The sequence below is a fragment of the Tympanuchus pallidicinctus genome, unplaced genomic scaffold, assembly GCF_026119805.1.
Source record: "Tympanuchus pallidicinctus isolate F22 unplaced genomic scaffold, pur_lepc_1.0 scaffold21, whole genome shotgun sequence".
NCBI classification, from domain to species: domain Eukaryota; kingdom Metazoa; phylum Chordata; class Aves; order Galliformes; family Phasianidae; genus Tympanuchus; species Tympanuchus pallidicinctus.
The window spans coordinates 2,138,162-2,157,870 of record NW_026294733.1 but is presented as its reverse complement, the minus strand read 5'-3'; the positions used below and the strand labels follow the sequence as shown (position 1 = coordinate 2,157,870).

Here is a 19,709-nt window from a genome sequence, read left to right as displayed (position 1 = left end):
AACTAATGATGGGATACAAAGTAGAACTTATGTAGAGGTGTAATGATGTCTTCTGATTTGTTCTCTTTTCAATGAATAGATAGCTTATTAATAGAGAATATGGAATTTAATAATAATTGCTAAAATATGCCTTCCCCCTTCTCCCCCCCCCCAAGTGTTACCAAGCCTAGAGGTAATATTTTCATGGTACTGTGCCTGATGAGGCCTAAATTCCATATTGAGGGGTAGAGTCTGTTCAAAGCCCATCATTTTATTATTTGAACTTACAATTGTTTTCTCCATTTGCACTGCATTACATTTACTTGCACAGAATTCTGTCTATCTACAATTTGCGTTTGCAATGAGGAAACAAGAAAAGTCAAAGCACAGCCTCAGCTGACAGTGATCAGTGTGGTGTCAGTCAATAAAAAAGGCTTTTTAAAGTATGTCAATGGCAAGAGGAAGTCTAAGGAAAACACTGGACTGGTAGTTGATGCAGATCATCACCTAACAAGTAAGGATGAGGAAAATATGAAGCAGAAAAAAGACGTAGGGGGGTCTTGAAGCAGAAAGCAGAATCAAGAGCAAAGAAGGGATTAGGAAATCTTAAGCACAGGTGAAGATTAAGCCAAATGCTTAAGACTGTAAGAGCACAGAGTTTTTTCTTGCTGCTCAGTACCACGTAACAGTAATCAATCTTAAGAATTCACAGAAAGGAAAAAAAAGAAAAACCCACAACAATTTTGAACTGCGACGGTAATACCACGCTGTGTGTCTTGGAAAGGGAGAGGGACCTATCCGGAAAACAGAAGCAATTGCGGTATGTAAAATCTGGAAATGGAGAAACGAAACTTCAGTTGGGCTCACTCAGCATCTTTAATGGTAGCTATAAGGTCTGGTTTTCTCTCCTTCCGCTCACTGACCTTGGGTCGCCGTCAGCCAAAATGTCCCATTTTGTGCTGTTTCGCTGGATTGTGATGCAGACCTTTATAGGTGAGTCTTCGCCTGCTTGACTGTGGGATTGCTCAGAGAGCAAAAATTTTAATGGCAGCACTTGTTTTACCCATATATGTGTGCATCACAGGGAAAAAGGAGGTAACTGTATACAGAACTTCAAAAAATATTTTTAACCTGTAGAGTTAACTTACAGAGTTAGTTAACAACTCAAGATGTTATTATTTTAATTTAGAAAACGTATGGTTTCTTCTATCTATATGCTTTGTTAGTTTGCTCTGTCCCCCAAATTATCTGATTTATTTACTGCTGCTAAACATGTATTGCCAGCTTTGTTTCTCTATCTGCATCTCCTCCACAACCCAAGGCAGACACAACCCAAGCCAGGGAATTGAAATATTGATTGCATAATGAACTTATATACATGATAAAGGCAATATTTTCCTAAACGCTGAGGACTGTCTGCTGCTTTGAACATTGTCACGGGAATCATAGAATCACTAAGGTTGGAAAAGAGCACTAAGATCATCTAGTCCAACCATGAAGAAAAGCACGGCTGGAGATTAGTCTCCTTCTAAATGCAAATGTTGAGAGTTTGCCCATCTAAAATCTGGATCCTCAAAGAAATAGCTGTAATTTCTGCATGCACATTTAGGCATCAGTGATGCAATTTCCAATTTGCTGAATGAATTAAATGAATCTCAATGAATGAAGCTGAATGAATTGGCTCATGAAACATGTCTTCCCCCACTTCCAGTGAGGTATGAGCTCCTAGAGAGAGTTGTGCTTGTAAATCACTCCAACATTTCAGGAAATGCTGCCTTAGATGATAAAATATCAAACCGACTAACCTCTACTAGGATGAAATATCCAAGATAATAATGACAGCAGTTGCACTGTCCTTAATTCACTTTAAAAGGTAGTGGAAAGATTTTGGTAGGTGGTGGAATGCACTGAGGTGTCTGCTGTGCAAGTGGCGCAGTGATGTAGCCTGGGAATTCCATAATATTTTTGCTCTTCTGTCAGACTCAGCAGAAGAAATAGGAGGTCGCTTTCCTTGCCATACTTTCATCCTCAGCATAAATTGGAGGGACTGGTATCCATTTGCTCTTGTTTTCAAAAACTTTTTTTATGCAGAGCTACTGAAGGATGAGAATGACTTTTTGTTACTGCCTTCTCTTCAACCCAGCTCTGCACTGAGAAAGGCCTGTACTTTCAGGCTCAAGTTAATTATTTCTTTCTGGTGTACAGGATGTTCTCTTTGAAACCTCATTACTGCAAAAGTTTTAAGGAGAAATAAAAAATAAAATTGATATGGAAAAGATATCAATTGTCTTATGCAAAAAAAAAAAAAAAAATAGAAAGGAGAAGCTATCCCTGAAACAGATCAAGGAAAAAACTTATTTTTTCAGCCAGCTGTCTTGCGTGTTTTTGTCCATCCAATGGCCAGTCTACATAAGATAAAACCATTACAACAGCAATTACACTGCTTAATCCATCACTGAGGGTTGTTCAAAGAGAATCTGTACATAAATATGTGTATATACATACGATTTAAACAATTATGAATACCTTCCTGTCTTGGAGTATATAATAAATATCTGGAGTGCATTTCTCTCTCACTTGGATTAAAGATTCAGAGTGACAAAGCTCACAGACTTCAGTGGGCCTGCCCAGGCACAGCTGATGCTCAGAGTGCCTTGGGTCAAGACTGGTTGGCTGGGCTGGTCATTGCCATGGACAAAAACAACCTAGGGTGTCAGGATGGAACCGTGTCAGGAAATTCTTTCTTAATTTCAAAAGTATTTAAATTCAATCCTGTTTGCTATTTCTTCTGGAAAATGTGTCTGTGAAAGAGTCTGCAGCTGAGAAAGAAATTACATGGTCCTTGCTAAGAGGTTCATTGTGTTGAAGAAAGATGGTTGTGGTATTGAATCTTTCCCTGCTAACCTGCAGTGCAGGCAGATGTTAAGAACATTAGTGTCACATAAATTAAAAGAGGACTTGAAACTGCAAAAAAATATAACTTCCTAGCACCAGTACTTGTGGGAAACTGCCCTGCAGACATTCTGGTGCCTTGTGTCTTCCCTCTTCTTCATTTCTTTCTTTCTTTCTTTCTTCATTTTTTTTTTTTTAAATAAGCAGAGCCTCGAGCTTATTAAAAAGAGAAGAGCAGGCAGAATTTCATTTGTTAAAGAGTTGCTTAATGAAGCTACTTTTGCATTGTACAAGACTGGGATGAAACAAGAGCAGAAGATATGTCTGTTCATCCTCAAACTGCAGCGATGTCACCTGCAGGAATAGTTCAAGCTGGTCTTGGTTTTACATACATCATTGTTGGGGTTGATTTGAAAATGTATGTTAAACTGCTCCAGTGGCTTACCTCATGGTTCTCTATTTTCAAGGCCTATCAGATGAATTATTTTGTTCTCTTGTCACCAAAAGAGTCTGTTTTCTCTGCTCTGCTGTAACAAGACAAATGAACTTACTTGTTTCCAAGCAGTAAAACAAGCAGCCATTTTGCAAAGCTTTATGCTGTAGTCAGAAATTCTCTTTTTTTCCCTTCTTTTTTTCCAAATTCTTCATTTGTTTCACTGCTGAAACTTCTGCCCTTCATGCCATACTGCATGTTGTTTTTGTCTGCTCCTACTCTTTTAGCATTTGGAGCAGTGGAAACCTGAACCAGTCAACTTATCTTGCCAATGGGATAAGCGATAATGAAGCTGAAATGTCATCCGAATAACAAGTCATGGGGCAGCCTGCCACAGACTAAAGCCTCACCTGGGGAATAGTCCATTAAAGAAAAAACAAGAGAGACATGGACACAATTGGCAGCATCTCTGTTTGCTATCTGGGAGTCACGCCAAAAAGAAAAGACATTTAAACAGCTGGCAGAATAGAAATGTTTGGCAATCCAGTGTCAGAGCTGGTGATAACAGCAGCACTTCTCTAAGTCCTCTTTGGGGTAAGGAAACAGACCATAAGTTATCAGATCTGTGGGGTGATCCTCTTGCTGCAGCAGAGGACCAGATCTGGATGCTCCCCACGTCCCTCCGTTCTTTCTCTACTGTGTGTAAATGATAACATGGGGAAAAGTCAGCAAGGCAGGAGGAGCAACAAAGACAGAATGAACGTAAACCAGAGGAGATTTATCACCATATGTAAACTTTTATTTTTGTGTAGTGTCTCTCATGAGAAAGAAATAACTTGCAGGGCAATCTGGAAATTACATGCAAAGTTAAGAGGGAATAATAACAAAGGTTCAAACCAGATGCTAAGGTGGGTACTGGCTGTAAACCCAAAGAAGAGCTGGTCATCAGGAGCAAAAACACAATTAAAATCTGCATCTGTTGTTTTTAACACTGGTTTAACAATAGCTGTTAAAGCTGCTGTGAACACAGGTCTGCAGGTAACTGAGAGTTGGTAGGGCTTGCTCAGGGACTGAGAGAGCTTAATAACAACAGATTCCCATAGGCAGATCGCACCACTCTGCCAACTTAATTAGGACCTAATTTCATGCAAGAGTAGGTAATTTGGCCCCTACTATTGAGTCTGTCAAGGAAAGGCAGCCGTGACAGAACTTTTTGTTCAAAGGAGGTGATAGTGAACTGAGAACACCAGTTGAGTTTCAAACCAGGTTTCTGAACAACTTTCAAAGAATCTCTGAGAACAGGCAGTGGGATGGGAGCCTAAGTCCCAAATTGCATTTGCACACGTGCGATTTGTGTTTGGGTCATCAGCAACAGTCTTGAGCTTTTGTCACCATGCACATGTTTACTCTCAGTTCTTTCTTCCTTAACAGTGCACACCACATCAGAAACTGTTGTTCGAGGAATGATGGGACAACCTGTCACACTGCCTTGCTCCTACCGGGTGGCACGAGAGAAGGACATCTCTGACATGTGCTGGGGCAGAGGCCCGTGCCCAAACTCCAAGTGTAACAACAAACTTCTGCACACCACTGGGAACAGGGTGACGTTCAGAACATCGCAGCGGTACAACCTGCAGGGCTACGTTTCCTACGGAGATGTGTCTCTGACAATTCAGGAGCTGAAGGCAGAAGATGCGGGCACCTACTGCTGCCGCGTGGAGATCCCGGGCTGGTTCAATGACATCAAGCAGAACATTCAGCTCGTGGTGCTCAGAGGTGAGTTCTGGGGTCTTCTCCGGACTTTTGAGCCATAAAAGATTCTGGTTCTTTTGTTTCTTTGTGTGTGTGAAGGAGTAACTTCTTGCAGCCTAGAAAGAAATCAAACCCACAAATCTGGGCTTTGCTCTTCCTCAGGCTTGGTTTCTGCTAATTAGGCAGTAAATTTAAACAGCAACTCTCCTTACTTAAGCCACAGTATTTAAGTAGGTAGATGATTTTTGGTAAATTATCATTTGGCTTTCCTCAAAGAATGCTCTGATTCAGCTTAACTCTTGGTTACAATCTTTCTATACAGCAACCTCAGTGAAGAAAAAACCTAAGAAAAATGGTTCTAAATCCACAAAACGTCTCAGAAAAACAACTTTTGCACCCCAAACAACCTCTGATCTTCAAGGAACAGAGCAGACTGCTGTCTTCCTGGCAACCGCTGTCCCCCCAGCAGCTTCTGCAACCACTGAGTCTCCGAGAGTGACAACTGCTTTTTTCCCCCCAATATTTGATCAGACAGCAAGTGGCACTTCTCTAGAAAAAGCGGGGTCAACCAGTGCTCTCCCAGATTTTTCAGCCAGTTTTCAAGCAGTTGATGTGAGGACTGACGGTGATGGCATCTCCTACTCGACAGAGTTAATCCTTCTTCCTGAAGGTACCAAAGTAACCAGCACCAATTCTTTACTTGTCTGTGTAACAGAGATTGTCTGTGTTAGCCCAAATCAGGTATCATAAAGATTCTCAGGGACAGATAACTAACTGTAGCTTGAAAGGTTTATCTGAAACATTTGAATATGCATATAGATAGTATGTTTTAGAATCACAGAATCATAACAGTTGGAAGAGATCCTAAAGGACCATCTGATCTGCCTCCCCTGCACTGAACAGGGACACCACAGCTCCATCAGTGCTCAGAGCCCCTCCAGCCTGACCTTGGCTGTCTGCAGGGATGGGGCACCACCACCTCTCTCACAGGGCAACCTGTGCCAGTGTCTCACTGCCCTTATCAAAATGGACGTGCAAGTCAGATGTTGTGGCTGGTGCCACAGCAGAGAGAATGATAAGGAGAATAGGTGACTGAGCCTGTCTTCAGAGGAATGTTAACAGGCTGAAGAAATAAGGTGACAGAAAGGGTGGATGGTGCCCTATTTTCATTTGGTGGAGGTGCACTGTTAGCCATGTCCAGACAGAACCTCGTCTGTTTTTGTTAGTTAATTTCTCACAAGCGTTTGCCAGACAGATTGGGTTAGCTGGGTGTTTGGTTCCTGCTGAGCAGGCTCTAATTTAAGTTTCTCTTCTGCCTTTGCCTGATTTCCCCAGCAACCACCCTGCGAGAGCCAACCATACTTCAAACACCAAAGTCAACCCTCGGTCCTTCAGGTATGGGGAGGAGGCACCAACAGTTGCTCCACCAAGTGGGCTGTGGTTCGCTGCCAGAAAGTCTAATTTTGACGTATGGGACATGTGTGCCAGAGTGAGATATGCACTTTGTGTACTTGTACATGTGTATTTGGGGGTATTCCTGCTAAACTGCTCTTCCTTCCTTTTTATTTTTGAGAAGAGTAGTGGGGAGAGAATTGAAAAAAATGAGGGAGGAATGGGTGTTGGGAAAAAAAGGATGAAGGCAAAATGAAAATACATGTCTCGAGAAAGGGCATGGGATGGGAGCTGAATTCCCAAATTCCATTTGCGCAGCTTTTATCTGTGCTTAGGCCATCCGCAACAGACCTCAGCTTCTGTCATCACACATTTGACACACTTGGTCACATAACCCAAGTGTGTGGCTCCTGAAAGTCAATGCAGAATCAAAAAGTTTTATGGATGATGTGCCTTGTGAGCAGCCCACAGCAGTTGGCTGGGGCTCAAGAATGGAGCCCTCCAGCAGCGGCAAGGAGCCAACATCCGTGAACTCCTGGCTGTTGCCCACCCTGCCCTGGGCCATAAGCTGCCATAGGCTGCAAGGAAGTCCCTTGGGTCACAGCACTGAGCTCTGCAGGCTGTGCTGCTTCTTTTCCTGCCACATTGTGTTGCACAGGCAGAGACCTGAAGCTGAGGCTGCCAAAATTTCTCATTCCTGTTCCTTTGTTCTTCCTCAGCAATGAACACCGCATCAGAGACTGTTGTTCGAGGAATGATGGGACAACCTGTCACACTGCCTTGCTCCTACCGGGTGGCACGAGAGAAGGACATCTCTGACATGTGCTGGGGCAGAGGCCCGTGCCCAAACTCCAAGTGTAACAACAAACTTCTGCACACCACTGGCAACAGGGTGACATTCAGAACATCGCAGCGGTACAACCTGCAGGGCTACGTTTCCTATGGAGATGTGTCTCTGACAATTCAGGAGCTGAAGGCAGAAGATGCGGGCACATACTGCTGCCGCGTGGAGATCCCGGGCTGGTTCAATGACATCAAGCAGAACATTCAGCTCGTGGTGCTCAGAGGTGAGTTCTGGGGTTTTATACATCAGGGAGAAACCCAACACTGCAGGAGAGGTGAAAACCCAGTTGTGTCTGTTTGGCTGTTTGGTTTTGATGGAAGGTGTTTTTATCGATGTATCGATGTTTTCAGAGGAGGGCTGAAACCAGTTGCCCATTTGAATCAAAGTCATTGAGCACCTTTGATGAGAAAATCATTACTTGAATTATCTTTCCTTTCAAATGAAATGTTTAATTTTTCATTTCACAACTATATTTGTGGATTTAAATGAAGTTGGAATCATCAGAAGAACCCTTGGAATTGGAATTAAATCCAATTTTTCATTTGGTATTCATCAAATACTAAAGACTGGTTTGATTTTACTAATTTTACCCAGGTACAGAAATTTTGTCTTAGGTTTTCAAATTACTTTTCCCTTATTTGACCAAGCTGCATGTTAAAAATTAAGATACTGCAAAGCCAAGAAGAGGCTGAAAAGCATTGCGAAGCACAGGGAAAAGATGGTAGCCACCAGCCTTACTGCAGAAAGAGCAATTATTCTTGTCCTTACAGGAGGTTGTTCTGAAGTGCAATTGATGCTGGTGTACACAGAGCTCTAGCTTTGCCTGTTGTAAGCAATGTATCGGGAGAGTGGGGCAAAAATGCTGCAATCGCATGGCTATCTCCTAGTCTGAAGGCAAAAGTTCTTAAAAAAAAAGGACTGCTTGAAAGAACTGATGAGAAACTTGTGGCTGAAAATCAAACTTTTTATCTAGAATGACTGAGGGTCTCAGTGTCTTTACTTTTAGGAGGACATTGGAGAGCAATAATGTTCTGCACATTTAGGAGATTTGCAATTCAAGGTTCCAGTCCTTCCATTCTGTGAAAGGGCCAGGGAGGGAATGTTTGAAACCTGCAAAAAATAAAAATAAAATACAAAATCAAACCCAGAGCACTGGGAATTGCTCACCTGAGGCTTGTTTTCTGCTGATTAGACAACTATTTAAAAAAAATTCTTTCACCTTCAATCACAATTTTCAATCACAATGATCACAATAAATGGATCATTTTCATTAATTAGGTTAACTGACTTTCCTCAAGGTGAGTTGTGAATGCTGAGATCCACCTTTTCTTTTGGTTAATTTTTCCACACAGCACCTCCAGTGAAGACAACCACGGGAAAACCTCCCACCTCCTCCAACCATTTTGGAACAACAACTTTTGCTGCCCAAGAAACTCCTGATCTTCAAGCAACCACATGGGCTGCTGTCCCCTCAGCAGGGCCTACAACCACCTGGTCACCCCCAACTTTTGATAAGACAACAAACAATAACTTTCTGGAAAAAGCAGTGACTACCAGTGCTCCCCCAGATTTTTCAACTGATTTCCAAACAAGTGATGCGTGGACTGAAGGTGAAAGTGTGTTCTGCTCAACACAGCCGGTCTCTCCTCCCAGAGGTACAAAAATAACCAACAAAAATGCTTTCTTTTGTCTGTGTAACAGAGGTTTTTCATGTTAAGATGACTCAGGCATCATAGCAACTTTCCAAAGACAAATAATTAATTGTAGCTTGGAAGGTTTCTCTGAGATGCTTATGGGTATGCCTGTAGATATTATGTTCAAGGAAATGGAGGTCACATGTTGTGACTGATGCCAAACCATGAATGGTCAAGAGAACAAGGGATTGGTTTTTCCTTTAGAGCAGTTTTAGCAGGCTGGAAGAATTTGGTGATAGAAACCTCATCAAGTACAATAGAAATAAATGCAAAATTTACACCTGGGTTGGGAGACTCACTGATGCCTGCACTACTGCATTTCTTTATTTGGGAAAGCCTGTTGAAATGCTCCACTGAAAAGGTCTTTTACTCAGATTAGCTGCAGACGTGAGAATGGTGGTTCAGTTTTGCCTCTTAGCAGATGCAGAACTGCAAGAGCAATTCTGAACACCATACGAATAACCCTCTAAGCAGTGATCTTTATGAGCAGTGGCTCTTATTTTGTTTCAGTGACTTCTGAATTCCCAAGTATACTTTGGACTGCAGATGGAGCTGAAGAGGCCACTTTTCTCTGGACAGATGATGTGCCAACTGTAGGTGAGCACAATAACACTGGAAGGTCAGATGTTGCATGTTCAGAGAAATGATGAAGTTATCATAAACAGAAGTATTGACTGTTCTTAAGAGTGTACCAAACATTTACCAATAGCTATTTGTTGCATGTGTCAGTGAGGAGGGTTTGAGGTACACAGAGTAGTTGTCTGAAATAAGGATGAAACGACAGGAAACAGCATGTTTTCAAGGCCTCCAAAGGAAGCAGGGTTTGAGTCACTTGAGTCTCGGGTCTGAAGTAAAAACTTCTCTTTGTCACCATTCAAACTGAATTGTCAGATATCTCACCTGTCATTATTGTGAATCCACTGAGTTTTCTGTTTCAAACACTCCCTGAATGTCATCACTGAACAGATTCTGCCAGATGTGGCTGCAGGCTCAGCTCTCCCATGCCCATTGTGTGCTCCTGGTGATGATGGAAAGCAGCAGGCAATTACCACAACCATCAGTCAGTCCTTCAAGAGAAAAGGAACTGGGGTACAAAATCATGACAGACCCGAGAAATGAACAAACTCTCATGAAGTTTGCACTTCATGGCTGCTAGTCAAGTACAAACAAAAACCAGAACGTTGTTCAGGTGTCAGAACATGTCCATCAGACACCTGGAAGTGATGACTTTAAAAATGAAAAATTAAAATTAAAGGATGGTGTCATATCTGGCTGTTAGGAGAGGCCACTGCTCACACAGTATTTAGGTTTTTGCAGATCTCCTTTTGATAGGTCTAGAGACTTGCAGCAGAAACAGTTTAGGAAACCATTCCTTGAATGCCCGTGGAGGCTCATGAAAGAGGCTTAACTGATCTCTTGAGCATATGTGAGCATTTCTTGCACTACTCTGCTTCTCATCTTTTTTATATAATTCTGGATAATGTCCGTGTTCTGTTGTTGTAAATAGGAAGTCTTGGAAAGAGGCTTACCTCTGGGATTCAGGAGGAAACCGTGGGCTAGAAAGAGCTGTCACTAAATGAGTAAGAGCAGGCAATGTACCATCCTATGTGAATCATGCAAGCTCCCACCCCTGCAAAAACTTGTCATGCTATTTCCAACAAAAAAACTGCCACGTGTCTGAAAATGCTGCAGCATAGTTAAACATAGTATCTTAATTAAAAACAACAAAAACAACAAAAACATGTTCTTGCATGGGTATCATTTTACTGTAATGTTTCAGAGGTATTGAGAATCTACCTGAGAATTGAAAACAAGGTGGATGGTGCCCTATTTTCATTTGGTGGAGGTGCACTGTTAGCCATGTCCAGACAGAACCTCGTCTGTTTTTGTTAGTTAATTTCTCACAAGCGTTTGCCAGACAGATTGGGTTAGCTGGGTCTTTGGTTCCTGCTGAGCAGGCTCTCATTTAGTTTCTCTTCTGTCTTTGCCTGGTTTCCCCAGCAACCACCCTGCGAGAGCCAACCATACTTCAGACACCAAAGTCAACCCTCAGTCCTTCAGGTATGGGGAGGAGGCACCAACAGTTGCTCCACCAAGCAGGTTGTGGTTCGCTGCCAGAAAATCTAATTTTGACCTATGGGACGTGTGCCAGAGTGTGATATCCTGTATTTGTTACTCACCAGAATCTACTTTCTACTCAAATGGAAATTTCTGTTGCTAAAATTGCGTGCCTGTGAGCTACCTGTGTCCTGTCCATGTCTTTGATAACATTCAAACACGTGCTTTGGTAGATGGAAACAAAGCAGCTCAGCTGTCATAGGTAAGCTGATCTGAACTGAGATATCTGGGGGAGATAGGAGAGTTATCTACTGGAGGAAAAGAAAAAAAGCATGCAAATTTGTTCTAGTGGGGTTACTTGTGACTGCCTGATCAGCCCTGCTGCCTGGTGACATTCTGTGAGCCTCATGCATGCAGTGTTTCCTTCAGCTGTGGTTTGGGACACTATAAGTGTGCTACATGTACGTGCCCTGTCAAGTGACTCATCTGGTCCCCAGTGCATTTGCTAATACAGAGGCCCCATGGTTGTTCCCTTGTCAGACCCTTGGAAGCACTTCTCATCAGTGTCTTTCTATACATTAGGGTATGACCCAATGCCCAGAACCTCTCCTGTCCTGAGATAAGCTGCTGTTTCAGTTTGCTTAGCTAAGTCACTCTTCTGTCTTTGGGATGCTGATCAGCATTGGTGCCTCCTATGAGGGATCAAGAGCTTCAAATACTTAAATACTTCAGTATTTTATAGCATGAGATCATGATGAGCACAGGCCATGTTCAGGTTAATTTTTCGGTGGCTTTAAGTTCACCATCCAAAATCAAGATAGTAGGATCAGAGGACAGCAGCCTATAAGTTTGCTGCAAGATTTCTTGAGCATTCGTTTAGTTCATTCCTATGCCCAAGGCTAAGAAAACCAGAACAACTGAATTATTTTTAATAAGCTAAGATTAAAAAAAAAGAGAAAGAAAGAAAGGAGACACACCAAAGCATCATCTTGATAGAGTTACCTTACATCTGTGGTAAGTTATCTTAACATTAAGGTATTTCCTGTGGTTTCCAGCTAAAGCAACCACACATAGCTCTGACCACAAATAAGCAGAGGCAGCTCCTCCAGTTAAACTTGTGCCTTGCTAACTACCTGTGCTCTCTGCTATATTTTGTCATGCTTATGGAAGTAAAAATTTTCTTGCGAGAGACAAATTTCTTCTGTCCTGCTTCATAGGCTGTCCCTTGGAAGCCTCTTATTTCCTTGATGAAGGCTGACACTTCCTGATGGTTGCCTGTATACAGTTTGTGGCTGAAAGAGATTGTAAACTTCTGGTTTTGAGGTGCTACGTTTCTCTTACTCGGGGCCAGACTTTGCACAGTAGCCCTCCCACCCTCAGAGGACTGTGCCATTGATAATTTATTTCTCTTCTGATTCCAGGGACTACACTGAGTTCAGCCAGCAATACAGAGAAAGCTGGGATGAAACTTTCTGTAAGTTTCACGAGTGTTTGACTAATGAGAAGCCAGGCCAGCAGGATGGGCTGGTGATTTTTCAATGCATTGATGCCAAACAGATGATCTTTGCAAAACAGTAGCCTGGACTTTTGTGCAGAAGCTCAGGAACCACGTATTCACCTTCTGCTGATCCTGTGGGTTGTGTTAAAACCTGCAGCAATCCCATCTGGTTCAGGCACTTCAAAAAATTCCTCATCCCTCCAACACCTCTGCATGAGGTGCTGTCCTCTGGGTGAGAGCAGGCAAGAGGTCCCTTCAGGAGGTTGTTGCATTTCCCTGTCTCTAGCTTAGAGAAAGATGGTGACTAAGCTCCTATAGACTTAGTGAGTTCATGTTTAATGGGATGCATTTAGGCTTAAATGCTTCAGAGCATTCAGAGTTTATTAAATATTTAACAGGCAGTTCATGCTGTTTATCATGATCAACCTGATGTGTCTTCTTCTGGCAAGCTGAGCAGAGTGTTGCAAACTCAGCCTCATGCAGATATTACAGAGCTCTTAGCCTGGAGCTCACTTCTGCATGGATACCTCTGATGCAGAAATGCTTTCAAAGACTTCTTAACTTTTTTCTTCTCTTTTCCAGTTTCGCATCTCCACCATTCTCACCGTATCTCTCATAGGGATATCCATTATTTTAATGTTGATACTCTTATCGTTACTTTGGAAGCGTAAGTACCACTTAAGCACTTTTATCTTTTAATGTTTCCAATGGTGGCCTAATGCAGATATCCTTCTGTATCTCTGATGAATCCTCTGGTAGATCTGCCATGGACTGTATAACAGCACTCAGTTCATTTTATGGAGCTGCTGTCCATAGCCCAGGACTGTGTCACCATGGGGATGAGGTAGGGATGCAACAGGAGGAAACCTGTGCAAAGAACCCAGCGCTTGTCAAGTTCTGATTCTCACTGAGGGCTCTTATTCTTAGTAATGTGGTCCTACAGTTCCTTGGAATTGTTCCTGGTGAACACTGATGTAGCTTAGAATGAGATCCTTTCTTTCCTGCTTAGCTCACAGAAATGTTGCAGCTTGGTGTCTTTGCTTCTGAACTCATTTGACTGATTTGGTAGAATGGTAGATTTCTTTTTTGTCATTGTAACAATATGATTTTGCTTCTAGGAAGACACACAAGAAAATTTATTATGAAAAGGTAATCCATTTTATAATTTTCTATTAAAAGTTCCAACATATTTTTTCTTAGAAACAGAAATTATTTGCCACTAATTGTAACAGGTACAGTACTGGTCTGTGAGGCTGATAATGTAAATTTTCAGACAACTTCACCCCAGAAAATCAAACAGTGGTTTCTGGAAACTTCCCATATGTAGTATTGAACAGAACCCAGAGCACTGGGGAAGGTTAGCAGCCGACACTGGGACACAGTGACCCCACCTTAAGAAAATTCCTTGCCTGCATTATTCTTTGACCAAATGGAATCATAGAATGGTATAGGGAGAGGCCTTAATGATCATCCCTGCCACAGACAGGGTAAATCCTAGTGCATGAGCCTGGTGAGGCTGGTTTAAATCAAGCAAGATGTAAACAGTGGGAAAAAAAGGACGTTTTTTTTCTCATTTGCTCATCTTGGCTCAGAAAGGGATCAGAGATTTACAAACAGTCCTCCATGAAGTAGCAGTCCATTCCAGTAGACAAAAAAAAAACAAAAAAAAGGGCCCAGGAGGGACACAGTGCAGTAGCATGGCAAACCAAACCTTCCACCAGTGGGTAAATCTTGCAGCCCTCATGGGGTCACTGCACCCGGTCACATCCTCCTTGAGTCACACAGAAGTATAGCAGGTGACCACTGAGGTAATCATTTTGAAACAGATGTGGAATATTTAGGTATGATGAATCACCCAGGGCACATATTCCTAATAAGCTCATGTTTTCTGGCTTGACTTGAACACAGGACTTCTTCTAACCAAATAGGGCTGTCCATTGGAGTATCACCCTTTGCCAGTACCAATACTTTTTAAATAGTAGATTGTCTCCCAGTGCATATTACACTAAGATATGAGGGCTGGGGGCCAAGGAAGGGCTCCTTTCTAAACCCCATAGTGTTTATCTGGCAGCTGTCACTATAAGATCTGAGCAGGCCTTTCCTAATTGTTAGAATGATGCATGCAAGGTAAATACTTCATAGTGTAAATAAGTAGACCTTTTGCCATTGAAATCAATGGACTCAGTAGCTTCTGGTCTCTGTTTCAAGGGGAGTGTGCCAACGTTGCAAATAAGAAAGGTTGCTCTGAAGCATCAAAGTACTTTTGCCCCATACATACTGATCTGTGCTTATCACTATAGCCTTAGACCAGCTGAAGACCTTGAAAAAGTTTTCAGTGGCTCTGAAGGAGAAAACAACCTTTTTGTTCTGTGAAGAGCTCCTGCATCATCAGTGGATGGCCTGGAATAAAGCACAGCTGCACTGCAAATAGAAAGGACCTGTTTCAAGCTGCATCGAGAGACATTTGTGAGCCCTTAAAATATCAGTGGGTGTAAACCAAAGGCCAAAGCTTCAACTATGAAAATTTAAAATCTTTGTGCAAATTTTGCCATCTCACCTTTAAAGCGCACTGTATAAAGAAGCTTCTTTTAGAGTATGCATTATTCAGTAGCATTTCTGGGATCTGTGTTCTTGTTAATACCAAATTAAATGTTTTTCTCTGAGTTTTACTAATGCTTTTCCTTGAATACAGCTCAGTCTTTGGGGAACAGAAGAAATATCAGTGAATGCTTCTTAACTTTGAAGTGCAAAGAAATATACAAACCAGCAAATACAAAGTTTCTTATTGCTTTTATATAATCAAGGGAAAAATTAAGCCACAGGAATGCCTTAAGAATAAATAAAGATGTAGATCACTTCAGGGGTTCCAGTGCTGCCCTTGATTCAGCATGTTCAAGTGACCCTTGGAGGCTACGCTAATAAACTTTGTAATCTACCACTAGAAATTGCATTTTTTATGCCACATCCTAGAGCACTTAAGCAGGAGTTAGTTATTCCCCAGGTGCTGAAATGACTGGTGTGCTATCTCAGCTCTCCAAAGAAGTGCTGCAGCATTTCCAGAGATGGAAAATGACCCAGAAGTCCAACCCCATAACATTCCCCACCACTCATTGGTAAATTCATGTCTCCAGCAGCGTGCACAGGGGATCTCCACTCATTTGAATACATTTGCCTTTTTGTCCTCATCATGACAAGCTGCAAAATGGTGTTTCAGCTGGGTTGAGATTTAGGCTCTAAAATATAGCTTGTGTTGATGGTCTTGCCTGGCAGGGTCAGTGCAGAGTGGCTGGCTATGGGGTCTTGCTTGGAGGAGGGGTCGTCTGTGGGATGCATCGTTCATCTGTGTCACTGAAGTCCTCAGCAGCTCTGTGGGATCAGCACAGGAAATGGTTCAAACCCATTACCTCCATTGCCTGCAGTTGTCAATCCCTGCTACAGCAACTTCAGGAAAGGAGCCCTTGAGCTGAGAGCATGTGATGGAAGCATCATTTGAGCAAAATGTGGCAGGCCTGGACTTCCCCTCCAGTCACACTTGAGGCTGCGGTGAGAATTTTATCTCTACAGCATATCTTCCCAGCCCACATGTGGCTGCATGAGTTCTGTGGAGGCAGAGGAGGTTCCTCTGTGGGCTCCTGCTCAGTCTTGCCTGGGTTCAAGACCCTGCTGAGTATACTGGTCCTGCATTGCTGGACCATGCAGTTTTTATGCTTTCCTTTATGAGAACACAACCAAAATAGCTGGCTTTGTTTTATTTTTTTTTTTTTTCTTCCAATTAGCAGGACTGGGCCAATCCATTTGCAGGTATTAATTAGCTCTGCACTGAAGACTTCTGCAGAGCAGGGTTGGCTGCTGGTCTGGAAGGTCCTGCTGTGGGGAGATGTGGAAGGGCAGAAGAAATACGAGCTAAGAAAGTGTGTTTGATCCTCTAAACATAAAGCACTGAAGCCAAGAAAACCCTTTTGTGAGCATCCTCAAACAAATAAAAGCTGTAAGGTCCTTCAGTTACTGGTGCTTGGGGATGGGAAAACTTGGAGAAAAGCAGCCCTGCAGTTGCTGTAGGGCTTGTGCTGTTGTTTTGTAGGGTACTTGTTGTGGTGCTTGCTGTGCTTGCCAATGCAAGCCTCCCTCCTTCATCAAAATGGTGAATTAAATTGTGTGAAGTGGATCTGATGTGAAGAGATCATGACTGAACCACTCAATTAGTGTGGAGCAGGTACAGAAAAGCAGTTAAAAAGGAATGATCTGAGTATTTTGGGACATGAGATTGGCTAGTGGAAAAAAACAAACAAAAAACAAACAACGACTGGAAGAAACAATGAAAAACAGAGGTGGACACTGAGTTACAAGTACAAATCCTCTAAAGAGAATTCCAAGGAAAGAATTAAGTATCATTCTGAGATTAATGAGACCTCTCTTAATAGACTTTACTGGAGCTGACTGCTCTGATGGTCCCTCTCCATCTCAGCAGAATATTCCATTATGTCTCAGGGTTTGTTCCTCAGCGTTAATGTGCTTTTCTAGGCATTTTTTAAGGTTAATATAAATAAATCTCTGGGTTCCAAAGGTGGATTCTAATTGGAGCTTAAGAAGGAGCAAACAGAAGAGAAGAATGCAGTTGAGTACATAGGAAATTAGAAATAAGAATAAATAGCATCATGGGACTTGGGGAAAGTACAGAGATAACTGTGCCATGTGAGATGAATGCACGAAAAAGTGGAAAATTTTAGTCGGATGGAAAGAGGATTTGGGACGTGCTGCTGCAGACATGACAGCAGATGGCAAAGTTGAGCTGCAGAGAAACAGCTGAACTAATGTAAAGGGGCTGTGGAAGTGATGTACTGAGATTAAGGAGAGGGGGGGCTCCTGCAGGGAATACTTTGGTGGGAAGGATCATTTCCTGCCCTTTGGCAACGTCAGCTTAAGGGTTAACACTGGTTTGAAGCTGAGGGTGCAGGAGAGATGCAACCTGGAGTGGGCAAAAAGCATTGGGAAGACTGGGGAGGAAGATATTGAGGAAGACTCCTTAGCAGTCTGGTGGGATACGACAGAGGGAAATAGTTTCAAATATTGAAACCAGGGGAGATTTAGATTGGTTATAAGGAAAAGTTTCTTACAGTAAAGACAGTGAGGCAGTGGCACAGGTTGCTAGAAGGTGGTGCTCCATCCCTGCAGACAGCCAAGGTCAGGCTGGAGGGCTTTGAGCACCTGGTGGAGCTGTGGGTGTTCCTGTTCCGTGCAGGGGGGTTGGAGCAGTTGGCCTTTAAGTGTCCTTTCCACCTCGGGTGATTCTGTGATTCTGGTATCAGCTTTAATATTTGAGATGCTGACCCTTCTCCAAGGGGAAGGAAATCCACCCCTTCCCCAAATGGAAGCCTTATTTTCTTCTTTCTTAGAAGAAGTTGCTTGTTCTGCTGCAATTTCAAAAAAATGCTCACAACTTTTTTTGAATCAAGAAAAGGTGTTTTTTTTTTTTTTTGTATTTTACTTTTTAAACATGTAGGAAAAGGGGAGAAAGATCAATTATCCAAACCAGGTGTGTGGGAACTGTTGAGTCACAGGCTGAACCACTGATTGAGCAGCTGGGAAAGGACCCGGTCAGCCCTGGGAGCACAGGTGAAGGCAATTTAGTGCTACCAGAAGGGTTGGAGCCTGGCTGCACCTCTCTTAGACCTTATTTAAGGGCTGACTGCCAGTGGGGAAAGATCTCTTTCTGCAGATCCCTTCTTGGTGAAGCTTTTCCCTGTGAATCTGGAATCTTCTGTTGTAGGTGAGCAATCTTCTTCCCTTCCTTTCTGTTGTGCCAGTCCTTCCATCATCACACCTTTGTTGTAACGCCTTTCCTATCGTATTGATCTAATAGCTGCAGCAGGGAACAATCTGTAATTATGTAATCTGAAACAAAAAGCGTGGAGGCCTGGCTCCTCAAGTCCTCAAGTCTTGAATACTCAGACTTGCATATTATGAAGATTCATGGCTTCAAATTTACTCTCAACTACTGGAGTGAGTGTCATTCTTAACTAAGTCATCCAGTAGTTATACACACCACAAAATCATCTGCGTGTTTAATGTAGAGCAGAGAATTTCTATGGAGAAATCTATAGCTTTTAATTCAGTGATGAATCATTTATGGGATTTTGGATTATTCACTTTGCACTGAATTGAGTTGTCTCTTTCACAAAGACCACCCCCCCCCAACGTGCTCTGTGTCACAGACTGAGCCCCGTGGTGATGTATGTTGCTGGGATGAATTATTTATTGGATGTTTTAAATCACTTGTTCGGTGGTGAACTAAGTCAGTTAATTTTAAATGTGCTCATATCTATTCTTAAGTGCACAAAATGACTTTACATACACAATATTCATCTCTCTTTCTTCTTTCCTTTTGTGTACAATAACGATTTATCCATGAGGTTTGGGTTGAGCTAGTTTTGGATGTGATCAAACTTTCCTTTGAGGGAGGCAGTGACTTGTCCTGGGGGTTTGCCCCACCTGTTCTTGGGCCTGGTGTGCAGCAGGTGTGTGCACGAGCCTATCAACTCTCAGCTGCATCTTATTTCAAAAACACAGGGAAGGGATCACTATTTCTTAGCATGTAGTGCACAAGATGCAGTTCTCTCAATCCTCAAGAAGTTCAGCAGTGAACTTCTCAATGGATTGTATCAATAGTACTGAGAGCAGGGAAATTCCCATAGATTTCTGTGATCAAACACTGATTTTATTTTTTCTCTTGACCTGCAAGGCTCAGCGGATAATGGGGACGGCTCTTTGCTAGGGCTTTCCTGTGAGCACTGCTTCAAGGACAAGGGAAAATCAGCCTCTTCACTGACTGGTGAGTTGATGCTGCTTTTGAATTTTACTTGGTGTTTTATGCCCTTGGTCCATTATCTAATGAACATTATGATGAGGTAATTATGGAAATACGCAAATTGCAACCTCATGAATACCAAAGAAATTCATGATGATCCATGCTAAAAGAATGCATAAAAATGCAAATCATTTGTAAATGGGTAGTAGTAAATCTTGTTAATATTAATAACGTGGAGCTTTTAATTGCATCAGCCCTCTGAGGAGAGTTTTTAAGACTTTATCCTGTGAACTGTGTACCACGAGGTCAAAGGGAGCTCTTACATGGCTCTGTTTGGTGTGTAGTTACCCTTGGCTCCTTCC

General features: G+C 42.4%; 1 protein-coding gene and 1 long non-coding RNA gene across 6 annotated transcripts in view; both read left to right on the top strand.

Moving 5' to 3' along the window:
- The first annotated feature begins 215 nt into the window (after positions 1–215).
- LOC128081428 (T-cell immunoglobulin and mucin domain-containing protein 4-like) lies at positions 216–16,539 on the top strand. 5 transcript variants are annotated; one of them, XM_052684650.1, is made up of 12 exons: positions 216–972; positions 4,736–5,080; positions 5,379–5,726; positions 6,392–6,451; positions 7,168–7,515; positions 8,645–8,947; positions 9,497–9,583; positions 10,988–11,047; positions 12,466–12,518; positions 13,125–13,209; positions 13,661–13,691; positions 15,813–16,539. In XM_052684650.1, the coding sequence occupies exons 1-12, from the start codon at positions 924–926 to the stop codon at positions 15,892–15,894; spliced, it is 1,851 nt and encodes a 616-aa protein (XP_052540610.1). In that variant the 5' UTR covers positions 216–923; the 3' UTR covers positions 15,895–16,539. The 5 variants fall into 5 exon arrangements, with proteins under 5 accessions (XP_052540610.1, XP_052540612.1, XP_052540613.1 ...); XM_052684651.1 differs by lacking the exon at positions 15,813–16,539 and adding an exon at positions 14,843–15,487 and having other exon boundaries at positions 273–972; XM_052684652.1 differs by lacking the exon at positions 10,988–11,047 and having other exon boundaries at positions 220–972.
- Positions 16,540–17,982: 1,443 nt separating this feature from the next.
- The window catches only part of LOC128081455 (uncharacterized), a 35,772-nt gene continuing 34,045 nt past the window's right edge, over positions 17,983–19,709 (top strand). The window contains exon 1 of the long non-coding RNA XR_008207193.1: positions 17,983–19,371. This is a non-coding gene — a long non-coding RNA (uncharacterized LOC128081455). The remainder of the gene's footprint in view (positions 19,372–19,709) is intronic.